At 55.8% G+C, this 11545-nt stretch overlaps 3 protein-coding genes across 7 annotated transcripts; 2 read left to right on the top strand and 1 right to left on the bottom strand.

Annotated features, from left to right (window-relative positions):
• Positions 1–58: 58 nt before the first annotated feature.
• CUTC (cutC copper transporter) lies at positions 59–4872 on the bottom strand. Of its 5 annotated transcripts, none has more exons than XM_032116642.1 (9): positions 4790–4872; positions 4396–4467; positions 4266–4325; positions 3901–4110; positions 2673–2708; positions 2155–2288; positions 1554–1581; positions 1048–1153; positions 59–491 (listed from the first exon to the last, which is right to left on the bottom strand). In XM_032116642.1, exons 1-9 carry the CDS (start codon positions 4851–4853, stop codon positions 380–382), a joined length of 822 nt encoding a protein of 273 aa, XP_031972533.1. In that variant the 5' UTR covers positions 4854–4872; the 3' UTR covers positions 59–379. The 5 variants fall into 5 exon arrangements, with proteins under 5 accessions (XP_031972533.1, XP_031972532.1, XP_031972535.1 ...); XM_032116641.1 differs by having other exon boundaries at positions 60–491; positions 4787–4868; XM_032116644.1 differs by lacking the exon at positions 4266–4325 and having other exon boundaries at positions 60–491.
• A 37-nt stretch (positions 4873–4909) lies between these two features.
• Positions 4910–11297, top strand: LOC116447459 (cytochrome c oxidase assembly protein COX15 homolog). The gene is made up of 11 exons (XM_032116640.1): positions 4910–5160; positions 5658–5780; positions 6012–6198; positions 6632–6799; positions 7307–7388; positions 7714–7868; positions 8764–8877; positions 9145–9753; positions 9833–9880; positions 10094–10239; positions 10502–11297. Exons 1-8 carry the CDS (start codon positions 4925–4927, stop codon positions 9274–9276), a joined length of 1197 nt encoding a protein of 398 aa, XP_031972531.1. The 5' UTR covers positions 4910–4924; the 3' UTR covers positions 9277–9753; positions 9833–9880; positions 10094–10239; positions 10502–11297.
• LOC116447462 (V-type proton ATPase subunit e 2) lies at positions 9612–11297 on the top strand. Its single transcript, XM_032116647.1, has 4 exons — positions 9612–9753; positions 9833–9880; positions 10094–10239; positions 10502–11297. The coding sequence occupies exons 1-3, from the start codon at positions 9650–9652 to the stop codon at positions 10185–10187; spliced, it is 246 nt and encodes an 81-aa protein (XP_031972538.1). The 5' UTR covers positions 9612–9649; the 3' UTR covers positions 10188–10239; positions 10502–11297.
• Positions 11298–11545: the final 248 nt, after the last annotated feature.

The raw sequence follows: 11545 nt of genomic DNA, 5'->3' as shown, positions 1-11545 counted from the left end.
ATGCAACATGGGTTACAGTCTTACCTGAAAATATAAATAAACTTTAGAAGAGCACAGCAAGAGGGGGGCAGCTGCAGTGTTTATTTGACAATCACATGCAGTGCTACACATTTCAGTCCCCCTACTTGCTCACCTCCCTTCCTCCCAAATGCTGCCGAACAGCTGTCGCTGTAACATCTGGGAATGAGTCCTTTTATTTAAAATGGCCAACATAAGTTTCCAGGCCAGGGACTTCAGGGGAAGCCAAGGGAAGAGGTGTCAGGCTTCATCACCTAGTGCACATCCTCTGCAGCCTGAGGATGGAAGCAGTACCCATCTGTCCGTGTGCCAGGGCAGACCCTGGAGTCTCAGCGTTCTTGTCCCAGCACAGAGCCGTCCACTACAGAATGTTCTTGGCAATTGCATTCAGGGTCCTCACTTTGGCCACATCTGCCACCTTTATGGAGTACTCGGGGGCAGAGAAGGACGCTCCCATGGCAACGTTCGGATTTCTGTCAGGAAAACCAGCCATTAGTGGTGATCTGCTGGTGATACAGATGAGTAAGACCCACCAAGAAAAACACCCCCATATTTCCCCAAGTCTCAGCATTGGCCAAAGATGGTGCCACCCAAACCAAAGATGGGATAGTAATAGAAAGAACAATAATCCAAAGGAGCACAGACCTATGGACAAATAGAACCCATTCCTCACTCATTTCTCAGCACATCCCACTGGCTTCCCAAATCCTACATGCTTATGTTAAAAGTCTAAGGCAACTACACCAGCACCTGCCTTCCCAAGTGCCCTCACAACTCCCAGGGCAGCAGTAGCAAGAGAAACACCTCAAGGATCTGGTCCTGCACAGAACTCATGTCCACATGAGGAGCACTTCTGGATTCATACACAGCAGAATACAGTGCTGGGCACCAACATCCCAACCACAAGAGCACAACTAGTGCTCAGGAAGCTGTCTGAAATTTATGCCAGTTCTTCAAACTCACATTTACATTCATGTAGCCTTTCCCTCACAGAGTTCTCCTAAAAAATAAACTTAAATAATCAGTTACCTGAACTTCATCCCTGAGTCCCGAGCTGAGCGAGCAGAGCAGTGAAACTCAGAAGCAGTGGAGCCTTCCAGAATCCGCTGCAGGTTGCGTTCCGTGATGCCACCTCCTGGTGGGAACAAGCCCAATGTCACACACCGAGCAGGTGACACTATTCCAGACCTGACATCACCCCAGGACCTCACCGCTAAGGGACAGGAGCCATACACACTGAAGGGAAAAAAAAGCCCTTGGGACAAGAGACCCAGGCACATGAAAAGAGACAGGAGAAGCCTTGGCTCATGTTCTCCCACAGATCTAGAACCGTCCTCAAGTCCTGCAGGGAGCAATAGCTGCAGGGCTCTGCCCTCCCCAACAGGCTGCATGGCCTTTACTCACACCAGGATAGGAGCTGCTCCTCCTGGGCAGCTGGCTCAGAAAGCCAGATAAGAGAGTGGATCTCAGGACAAGAGGCTAGGAAGGGCGGGCTAGGGATTGCAGGACCTGGTACAGATGACAAAAAACATTACCTGGCACCACCACAATTCTGCCCTTCGCCTGAAAGAAGAATAGCATGTTAGTGATATTATTGAGCACTACATTCACACGTGCATTTGTGAGGCAGCAAGGAAACCTCACATGCAGCACTTTCCACAAGCTCACAGACGTCACCATGGTCTATAATCTGTGTGCTCTCACCCATCTTTTTTGTACCATTCATGTTTTACAAGGAAAAATGGAAAAGAACTTGCAATTCTGTCACCATTCCCTCCTACCTCTCCATCCCACCTGGCTACCTCTCAGGTACATCTGTTGCACTTTCCTAAAAGGAACTGTGAGACACCCAGCAGGGATCTCACTGCTGTTTGCATGGGCTCATCATGCCAGCTGTTGGAACCAACTCCCACCACCCTCCCCCAGTCTGCAAGCAAGAACAACCCAACCAGCCTTTGCTGTGGGAGACTTCAGGGCCCAGCCCACTTGGACTTGGGGAAACATTAAAGCCAATCAAGAGAGGGAAGGCAAGCACTCCTTGACAGAAGTCGCCCTCCAGAAATGAGGAATACCATAAAGCAGCTGCCTGCAGGCAGTGCCCAGGGAGTTACCCAGCGGAGCACAGCAAACACTCACCTGTTCTGCAAGCCTCTTAATCAAGGACAATCCTTCCAGTGCTGAGCTGTCACAGCCACTCGTCAACACCCGCTCAAAGCCCAGGGAAATCAGGGTCTCCAGTGCCACCAGAGGGTCATGCACCATGTCAAAGGCTGAGGGACCAGAACAACAGCTCAGAAATCGCTCGGTTCATTGTGCTCAAGCCCCGTCCCTCAGCCAGCTCCCCTGAGGAGCCCAAAGGCAGTGATAGGAAGGGTCCTGCTCACACCCTGGATTCACAGCTCCTGACTGTAACACTCCCCTTGCAGCAGTGCCAGGGCCACCATACTCAGCTCCTCAGACACCTCCTCTCTCACAAGATGAGACAGCCCCCAAGCCTGAGCCCACTGGACCTTTTCCCTTGTGGGGAATAGTACAGCCTGCAGAGCTTTCCCCCTCCAAAGAACATCAAGCTCAGCTCCCTCCCTGCCTCACCTTCCCCCATCAGTGGGACACAGACTGGACCCTGCCCAGGGCCACTGTCCCTGGCAACTCACCGCGGTGAAATGTGACTGGCAGGGGACGGCACACAGCTGCAAAAAGAAGACATGTGGTCAGTCAGGGCTGGTACAGAGTGCCTTGTGCTAGAACCAGAAATGCACGACACGGAAGAGGGAAAAGGCTTCTCAAGCCATTCCTGGGGAGCTCAGAAGTCCCCATTCTTGCTGAGAACAATGCAGTGGCTGCTGTTTATCCAGGCTCTTTTCGTGGGGAAGAGTTCTTCTGCCCTTTGAGAAAGCAACAAACCTTTGTTTTTACGGGTAACACCAAAACCCCCCAACTCATCTGGAACATGCAGAACCCTCAATCCCACCACAGGCGACTTTCTCTGCAGGAAGGTTGTATCATCTACCTGGGGACAAGACCTCTTTGAAAGCAGGACAGCTGATTTTTGTGATTTCTTTCACTACCTATGATTTCTGCTGTCAGACCGCAGCAAACTTCACCAGAGGTGCTCTAATTACTGTGCAAAGCTTATTTATTTCTACAAAAAGACATCCACCTGCTCCCTGCCCTGGAAACAGCAGAACACAAGTCGGCCTAGTGGAGCTAAGTCCTGGCAAGACCCTTCTGCTGCACTCCTTACAGCACATTCAGCTTCACATGTGAACCTCAGCACCACATCACCAGGGAAAGGCTGAGCCCTCTTTAGCTTTGGCTGCAGCTCCCCAAAAATATACAAAAAGAAAGAGAATTTGCTTCCGCATGTTTGTAGCCTGGACTAACAATCTCCCACTGCAGGTTTAGTAGCTTTTTATGTGTTCACACCTCTCTCTCGTTATCTTTTCTCCCCGTGTTTGTTAAGAGGAAAAAAATGAAGGTGAATTGCCAGCTACACACAAAGCCAAAGTCCAGGAGATACATATCCTGCACACCTGTAGCAAGGATATAAGGAAAAGAAAATGAGGAAGGGAGAGAATCCAACAGTTGAATGCCCCCAAAACAGCTCATCAAAGCCTTCTTACACTTTGCTATTACATCCCAGGTAACCTCAAACTCTCTCTGTGTGAACGGCTTAGGGTTGTGGCCCTCGGTCCGCAAAGTTTCTTAACTACTTAATGTCTCGCAGGTATGGCAGCAAACGAAACCGAAATAGGGGGAAAGAGACAGCAAGACTGCAGAAAGGATGTGCAGACCGAAGCCCTCTGTACAGCTCTACGGCATCAGCCGGAGCAGCGCTGCAACGCTGTCACAGCACAGAGCTTTGCCTGCAGACAGCCTCACCCAGCAGCGCCGTGCAGAGCTCCGTGTCGATGCGCCCGTCCTCGGTGAGGGCCCCGAACACCAGCCCGTCAGCCCCGTGCAGCTTGGCCAGGCGGATGTCGGCTTTCATCACCTCCACCTCGCGGTCCGAGTACAGGAAATCCCCGCCGCGGGGCCGGATCATGACGAACACCGGGACCCGCACGCACTGCTTCACCACCTGCAGCAGCCCTGCGGGCGGGACAGGGGCGGCTCAGCACCCGCCGCGGCAGCTCCGGCCCCGGGGCGGGCAGGACGGGACCGGGCGCGGGCAGGGAGCCGAGCGGGACACGGGGGAGCGGAGGGAGACCGACAGGGAGGGCGGCACAGGGGCGGGCGCGGCTCACCCATGCTCGGGGTGGTCCCTCCTTCCACGAGGCCCGCGCACAGCTCGATCCGCCCGGCACCTGCGGAGAGGCGCGTCAGAACCGGCCCCGCCGCGCTGTAGCCCCCTCCCGCGAGGCCCCTGGGCCTTACCTCCGCGCTCCGCGTTGACGGCGGACTCCACCGAGTCCACGCACACCTCCATGAGGAACCCATCGTCCATGCCTGCGGGACGGCAGCGGCGCGGTCACCCCGGACCGCCCCATGGCGCCCGCCCGGCCCGCACCGGCCCCGCGGCGGGCCCGCCCCGCTTCCGCCTCAGGCCCCGCCCCCCGGCCGCGCTTCCGGGCCCGCCCCCTCGCGGCTCGGGCCCGCGCCGCGCGTTGGCTCGAGGGCGGGCGCGCGGGCGGGCGGAGGCGCGGGACGCGAGCGGGACGCGCCCACGCCGGCGCGCGGCGCGCGCAAGCCCCGCCCCCCCCCCGGGCGCCTCGGCCCCGCCCCCGCCGCCGCGCGGGCCCCGCCCCCGTCCCGCACGCGCCCTCACCACCTGCGCTGGCGGCGCGCGGGGGTCGCTGCTCTGCGCTGCCGGTCACGCGCCGCGCGATCGTCATGGCGACGCCCGGGCGTGTCCGGAAGTGCTCGTCCCGCGCTTCCGGCGGCGACACTTCCGGCGTGGCTCGGGATGCTGCGGGCGGCGCGCGGCGGGGCCCGGCGGCTGCTGCGGGACGGGGGCCTGGGGGGGCCTGCACCGCCACCGCCACCGCCGGCACACGGCCGCCTCCCCCCGCGGCTCTGCCTTCAGCGCTGCCTGCTGCAACAGGCGCCCCAGCCCGCCGCGCCGCCGCCCGCCGTGGGGCGATGGCTCCTGGTCTGCAGCGGTGCCGTGGCCGGTGCCGTGGTGCTGGGCGGCGTCACCAGGTGAGCGCGGCGGCCCCAGCCCCGCCGAGGGGTTCCCTGGGGACAGCCGTCCCTGCCTGCCCTCCGGTCCGCCCCGCCGGTGACCCTCTGCGGCTGCCCCCACACCGAGACCCACCCCGAGAGTGCCCGTAGAGCTCTTCTCGTGCCTTCCCTTCCTGGCTGCAAGGGGACATGGCGGGATAGGGCTGGGAGTACCGGAGAGACTGTTCATAGCCTATTGATGCCCCTTGTAGGGTAACTCTTACACATTTATCGTAATTTTAGGTCTGGTCACTCACAAACTCTCTGATCTCTGTCCTATTTCTAATTGTGAGCTTAAGGATTGTCTGAACAAGGGTTTTAAGGATTATCAGAATATCCTGACTTGTAAGGGACCCACAAGGACCATCGAAGTCCCAACTCCTGGGTTGTTGTGCAGCCAACAGCTCTCGCTTCAGTTCAGTAGATTTGCCTACTGTCAGGGAGTGAGTTGTGCCTGTTCGTGTCTCTGCTCCCAGGCTGACAGAATCAGGCCTTTCTATGGTCGACTGGCACCTGGTGAAAGAGATGAAACCCCCCCGAACACAGCAGGAGTGGGAAGCCGAGTTCCAGAAGTACCAGAAGTTCCCAGAGTTTAAAATGTGAGTGTGCAAAATTGGAAGGAGGGTGGGCTGAGAGCATCCCTGCTGCAACTGAGCCACTCAAAAAACTCTTGTAAGAAGGAAAATGTTTTCTGAAGTCACTTGGAAGGCACACAAAGCCTGCCTGGTGGTGGCTTCTTTGTTCCCTGCCTTTCTCTGAGGAAGGCGATCCCGTGTCGTGCAAAGTTCAGTCCGGGGCTGTGAAACAATTGCTTTACTGTCCTTTAACAGCCTGAACCATGACATGACGCTGGCAGAGTTCAAGTTCATTTGGTACATGGAGTACTCGCACCGCATGTGGGGCCGCGTCGTGGGCCTGGCCTACATCCTGCCTGCTGCCTACTTCTGGCGCCGGGGCTGGCTCAGCCGGCCCCTCAAGGGCTGTGTCCTCGCTCTCTGTGGGCTGGTCTGCTTCCAGGTGAGAGCTCTGCAGCTGCAGGGATTAGTGGCAACATCTGAATATTTAAAGGTCACCTAGTTTTAACCCCCCCAACCAGGGATAGATCAGTTTTGCTAGATCAGTTTGCTCAGAGCTCTATCCAACCTGTCTAGGGAAGAGGCATCGACAGCTTCTCTGGGAGACCTGTTCCAGTGCCCACCACCCTCACAATAAAGAATTTTTCCCAATATCTAATCTAAACCTGCCCTCTGTCAGTTTGATATCTTCTGATTCAGCATAGCTGAGACAGTGGGATTCATGATAGCTTGGTGTCAGTGACACCATGACAGTGTGTCAAGTGCTGGTAGCTAGTTGAAGGTAGAGGAAACAAGTTGCTTTGCCCTTCATATTTATCCCATTTTAGTAGTTGCTGCTGCCCTGTCTGGCTCTAAGCCCTCTCCTGTTTTGTTAGGGGCTGCTGGGATGGTACATGGTGAAGAGTGGGCTGGAAGAGAAGCCAAACTCCTACGACATCCCTCGGGTCAGTCAGTACCGTCTGGCAGCACACCTGGGCTCCGCGCTGGTCCTGTACTCTGCCAGCCTGTGGACAGGGCTGTCTTTGCTGCTTCCACGACACAAGGTATGGAGTGGTGTGTCAGGATTTAAAAGCCCAGGGCAGTGTCCGTTCAGAGGGTTGGGGTGTGGTGTGAAGAGTAAGTGAAGGCTGATGGCGCTTCTCTTGTAGTCTCTGTTCCTGACTCTGATATAATACTTACAGAATACTTGCGGTGTTACAAAACACCCATTCTGTAAACTTCTTGCTTATGGCACACTTGCTTTGGCTTGTGCTGTTCCGGTCAAAAGTGATTAGTCTTAGAATTTGTGTAAGCTCAGGCAGGGCTGTGCCTGGCTGGGCTAAATGATTCATGCCAGTAGCTGTCCAGGGGCCACTTCTGCGCAGAGCTTGATTAGCTTGGTTTCGAGGGACCACTGAAGTGTGGCTGCTGTGTGGTGGTCTGTATATTCCCTTTGTAAAATACAGGCCAACCCTTCGGCCTGTATGTAGTGAAGGCTTTTCTTAGCTGCTGCCAACAGCACTGGAAATGCCTTGATTATTTTTGTTTGTTTGTATGTTTTTGTTTTACAGTTGCCAGAAACCCATCAGCTCCTTCGCCTGAGACAATATGCTCATGGCACTACAGCTCTAATTTTTCTTACTGCTCTTTCAGGTAAACCTCTTTCTTTCTGCTGTCCAATTTGTGACTCATTCCTCTCTGCTGGTTTGATTTTTTTCTTCTGATCTGGTGGGGACTGTGAGCAACCCCATCCATTCTCTGGGAAAACTGGTGCTGTCAGGGAGCTTACAGTCAAGAACCTCCTCACTGGTCTTTCCCGGACGGTGGAGATGCACCTTTCAGCCTGCCTGTGCTGTGGGATCTCTGTATATGTTAAAAGAAATTCAGGATCAAGCTGAGCTCTTGAACAAGAGCTGTGCAACCTGGAGTGACACCTTTGCCTGCTCTGGTAGTCTCATTTTCTGCTATGGAATTGCAGGTGCCTTTGTGGCAGGGCTGGATGCTGGCCTTGTGTACAACTCCTTCCCCAAAATGGGGGAGCGCTGGATCCCAGATGATCTCCTTGCCTTCTCCCCTGTGCTGAGAAATATCTTTGAGAATCCTACAACTGTACAGTTTGATCACAGGATTCTGGTAAGTGCTGACTTCCTGATATGTCTGGGCTGCTTCTTGGTTGCCTCCTGCAGCCAAGCTGTCTCTTTTTTGGGCTGTGGTTCTGTCAGCTTGAGTGATTTCTAAGGTGTCCAAAGGGCCTGAGAGCATCTTACCAGTTTGCTTCTGCAGGAAGAGGAAGTTTAGCATTGTTACTTATTTTCCATGTGGCCTTCATCCTTAAGGAGGTCTTCCTCCTGCACAAGTAACACACTTTGTTTCTCTGAGTCTCCTTTTCCATAACATGAGCTACAGTGTGGGGTAGCCCTTGCTATTGAAATGTCTGGGAAAGCTGTGTGAAATAAAACTTGGAAATCCTGATATCGAACACTTCCTCCAGCATTTCTGAACTTGTTTTGCGCTGTAGTGCCCTGTGAAAATATCTCAGCTAGTTAGAGCAATCCGGATATTAAATACCACTGCTGTGAACTAAGTTGTGGCTAAGACTAAAAAAAGAAAGATTAAGCTGGATCACCTGGGGTGACCTGCACAGAAAGATTATGTGGGTGAACTATAGCTGAGTGGTGGAAAAGAGATCAGTTTTCCAGATGACAGCTTCTACCTTCACTTGTCAAGGTGACAACTGGGGAGACAGCAGACATAATCCCCAATGACTTGAATAAATGAGAAAAAGCTGTTGAAAATAAAGCATTCATTTGGAGCAAAATAAAAGTTTCTGTAACTGCACTTAAATTTCAGGGTTGTTAACCTGATGGCGTGGGAGCTCTAGGATTTGGTCATGGCCATTAATATGTTTCTTCAGTTAAATATTGCTCACAGAATTTCTTTTACTGCATGGAAGGCACAGCCAGAGGCCAGTGCACCCCTTTCCCTTGAACTTTCATTGAAGGACGGTTGTTTCCTTTCCCTTCTGTAGGGAATTGCCTCTGTCACAGCTGTCACAGCACTGTACCTCTTCTCGAGGAAGATCCCACTCCCACGAAGGACCAGGATGGCTGTGACTTCCTTATTGGCCGTAGCTTGCATGCAGGTACTGTCCTTTTTTTTTTCCCTACTCCTTCGTAGCACATTCACAAGACAGAGCTGACCCCACTGAGATCAATGCTGGCTCCAAGAGCCTGAACTGAGAGATGGAGCTGCCTAGGCCCCACACCTCACCATACTGCATGCACACTCTGAATTTGGGGGTGGCAAGTCCTGGTGTGGCCATGAGCCTTTCTACACCACACTTTGTGCTGGGAATGGTGTATCAGCCGTGCACCCACAACTGCTCTTACCTCTTCTCCCTTCTTGGCAGGTGGGCCTGGGCATCAGCACCCTGCTGCTTTATGTCCCTACACCTCTGGCTGCCACGCACCAGTCGGGCTCCCTGGCCCTGCTCAGCATGGCGCTGTGGCTCATGAGCGAGCTCCGGAGAGGTCCCAAGTAACGCACCGGCGGGAGAGCCCTCTCGGGGAGCCGCCCCGCCGGACCCAGGGGCGGCCGAGCCCCCGAGACCCGGGTGCGCAGGGGGATGTGCGCCCAGCCGGGCTGGCGCGGGAGGCGGCAGCGGCGGGTGCGAGTGCGAACTTTGTAACATAAAGGAGTTTTGTGAATCGGCTGTGTGTGGCTGGGTGCTCCTTTGCGGAGCGACGTGCGGAGGGATGCGGGCCGGGCCGGGCCGAGCCGAGCCGAGCCGAGCCGAGCCGAGCCGAACGACTCCGCCAATGGGAAGCGCCGGTGCCGGCAGTGCGGCGCGCTCCGGGCGCGGATTGGCGGCGCGGCGCGGCAGTGGGCGGGGCGGTGTCCGGTGCGGAGCGGCCATGACGGCGCACAGCTTCGCGCTGCCGCTCGTCCTCTTCTCCGCCTTCTGGGGCCTCGTGGGCATCGCCGCCCCCTGGTTCGTGCCCAAGGGGCCGAACCGCGGGTGAGTGGGGGCTCGGGGGGTGCCGCGGTCGGGGGTTCTGGGGCTGGGCCTTCCTGTGTTAACGGCGGTGTCTCTGCAGGGTGATCATCACGATGCTGGTCACCACCGCCGTGTGCTGCTATCTCTTGTGAGTACCGCGGGCCGGGCCCGGTACCTTTCCTCCCACCTCTGCTGGCTTCACCGGGACCCGTGGCTGCTGCCCAGCTTCCTCTGTGGATGGACAGGACAGCCCCTGAGCTGCGGCCCGCCTCCCTCCCGGGCCCGTCACCCCCGAGGCAGCAGCCGCTCCCGGCGCTCTGGTCCTGCCGGGGGGCTGACGGCAGGTTGTGTCCCTTTGCAGCTGGCTCATCGCCATCTTGGCCCAGGCCAACCCCCTGTTCGGGCCGCAGCTGAAGAACGAGACCATCTGGTACGTGCGCTTCCTCTGGGAGTGAGCAGTCCCTGGGAGCTGGCGCCTCAGTAGAGACCCCCGTCAAATCCATCACCGTGAGTGGGCAGAGAGCTGGAGTGGCAGAGACGTCCCTGCTTGCCTGCCTGTATTTGGCTGGGGAGGGAGCTGCAGCTCGACCCTTGTTGGGCTGGGGGAAATGCTTTGGCTTCTGTGCGTTGTGGCTGTGGTGAGCTGGTCCCAGTGTGGGGCTGCTGATTCTCTGCTGGGCCTGAGCAAATCAAGCACTGTAGTTCTCAAATGTGTGGGAGCTTCCTCCTGAATGCAGTTTGGTGCTAACTTTGTGTCTCCTTCCCCCAGCTCTTGTAGCTGTTCCAGCCTCTACCCTCCTGTACCAGACAGCCCCCAGAGGTGCTGGGACAGAGGCTGGACCCGCTGCCCAAGCACACCTGGAGCACTGCAGCCTGGACGGATGGATGGTTGGGCCCCTGAGCATGGCATGCAGCACCCCTCGACGAGGGCCTACTAATCTAGCACTAGGAGCAACCACGCTATCAGGGAGAGATCCCTTCAGCTGGCCCAGTGCTGCAGTGACTGAGCGCCATCCTGAGAGGGATCTGTGTGTGCTGCCAGCGGATCCTGTCCCAGCCGTGATTGTCCTGCCCTCTTGGTGTGTTCAGTCCTAGCCCCCACGTGAAACCCCTGCTCATAGCCCAAGCTGCCCAGCTAGTTGCCCTGTCCGTGGTCATTACATCCCCTGGCTGCCCCTCTGCATGAGAAGGCAGGAGCCATTGCATACTCTGGTCTGGTCAGTCCTCTGTGGTGGGGGTGGTCCCTGCTAAGGCAGATTCTGGCTGGGGGTGGGAGAAGGGAGGGCTGACCTTGGAGGAGCATGCAGACCCCCTTGGGTGATAAGGGAGGTGTTGGGGTCTGCTGGAGGGGATGAAAGGAGTGGGCTGTGTCTCCCACCTCAGCAGTGAGGCAGCTGCAGTAGTGTTTAGGCATCTCCACCACACCAAGATGGGTCCAAGTTCTGAGAAGAGCCAAGTAGGGCATTGTGTTTTAGGTTTCCCCTTATTTATCAGATAATTTATCTGTGTTTATTTATTTGTCTGTGTTTAACTTGTGTTGTGGAAATAAACCCTTTTTCTAGTAAGTCATGCTGGAGGCTGAGTCACTTTCTGCTTTGAGGCTGAGAAACAGTCTTGGCCTTATTCAGACATCTTTCCTTTCCCCAGCATGGTTCTTGCATCATGAGAACAAGGCTGGGATCCTCAGCTGTTGAGCAGGAGGTTGGCAGCACAGTCGTGAATGGAAAGTTTTATCCTTGATGCCACCTGTGCACTCATGCTGTGGGACCAGGGTCACAGGTAGGGAACTACATGTGCTAGAGAGAGAACTGAG

Source organism: Corvus moneduloides, chromosome 8 (assembly GCF_009650955.1).
Source record: "Corvus moneduloides isolate bCorMon1 chromosome 8, bCorMon1.pri, whole genome shotgun sequence".
Lineage (NCBI taxonomy): Eukaryota > Metazoa > Chordata > Aves > Passeriformes > Corvidae > Corvus > Corvus moneduloides.
This window is presented reverse-complemented; position numbering and strand designations above follow the sequence as displayed.

Excerpts from the sequence above, each read along its gene's own strand:
- LOC116447462 (XM_032116647.1), top strand. The coding sequence starts at position 9,650 with ATGACGGCGCACAGCTTCGCGCTGCCGCTCGTCCTCTTCTCCGCCTTC. Across the intron at positions 9,754-9,832 it reads CCCAAGGGGCCGAACCGCGG|GGTGATCATCACGATGCTGG; the intron begins GTGAGTGGGGGC and ends GTGTCTCTGCAG. Across the intron at positions 9,881-10,093 it reads GCCGTGTGCTGCTATCTCTT|CTGGCTCATCGCCATCTTGG; the intron begins GTGAGTACCGCG and ends GTCCCTTTGCAG.
- CUTC (XM_032116641.1), bottom strand. The coding sequence starts at position 4,853 with ATGACGATCGCGCGGCGCGTGACCGGCAGCGCAGAGCAGCGACCCCCG. Across the intron at positions 4,111-4,265 it reads AGGGACCACCCCGAGCATGG|GGCTGCTGCAGGTGGTGAAG; the intron begins GTGAGCCGCGCC and ends TCCCGCCCGCAG. Across the intron at positions 2,289-2,672 it reads GCCAGTCACATTTCACCGCG|CCTTTGACATGGTGCATGAC; the intron begins GTGAGTTGCCAG and ends CTGGTCCCTCAG.
- LOC116447459 (XM_032116640.1), top strand. The coding sequence starts at position 4,925 with ATGCTGCGGGCGGCGCGCGGCGGGGCCCGGCGGCTGCTGCGGGACGGG. Across the intron at positions 6,800-7,306 it reads TGCTGCTTCCACGACACAAG|TTGCCAGAAACCCATCAGCT; the intron begins GTATGGAGTGGT and ends TTTGTTTTACAG. Across the intron at positions 7,389-7,713 it reads TTTTCTTACTGCTCTTTCAG|GTGCCTTTGTGGCAGGGCTG; the intron begins GTAAACCTCTTT and ends ATGGAATTGCAG.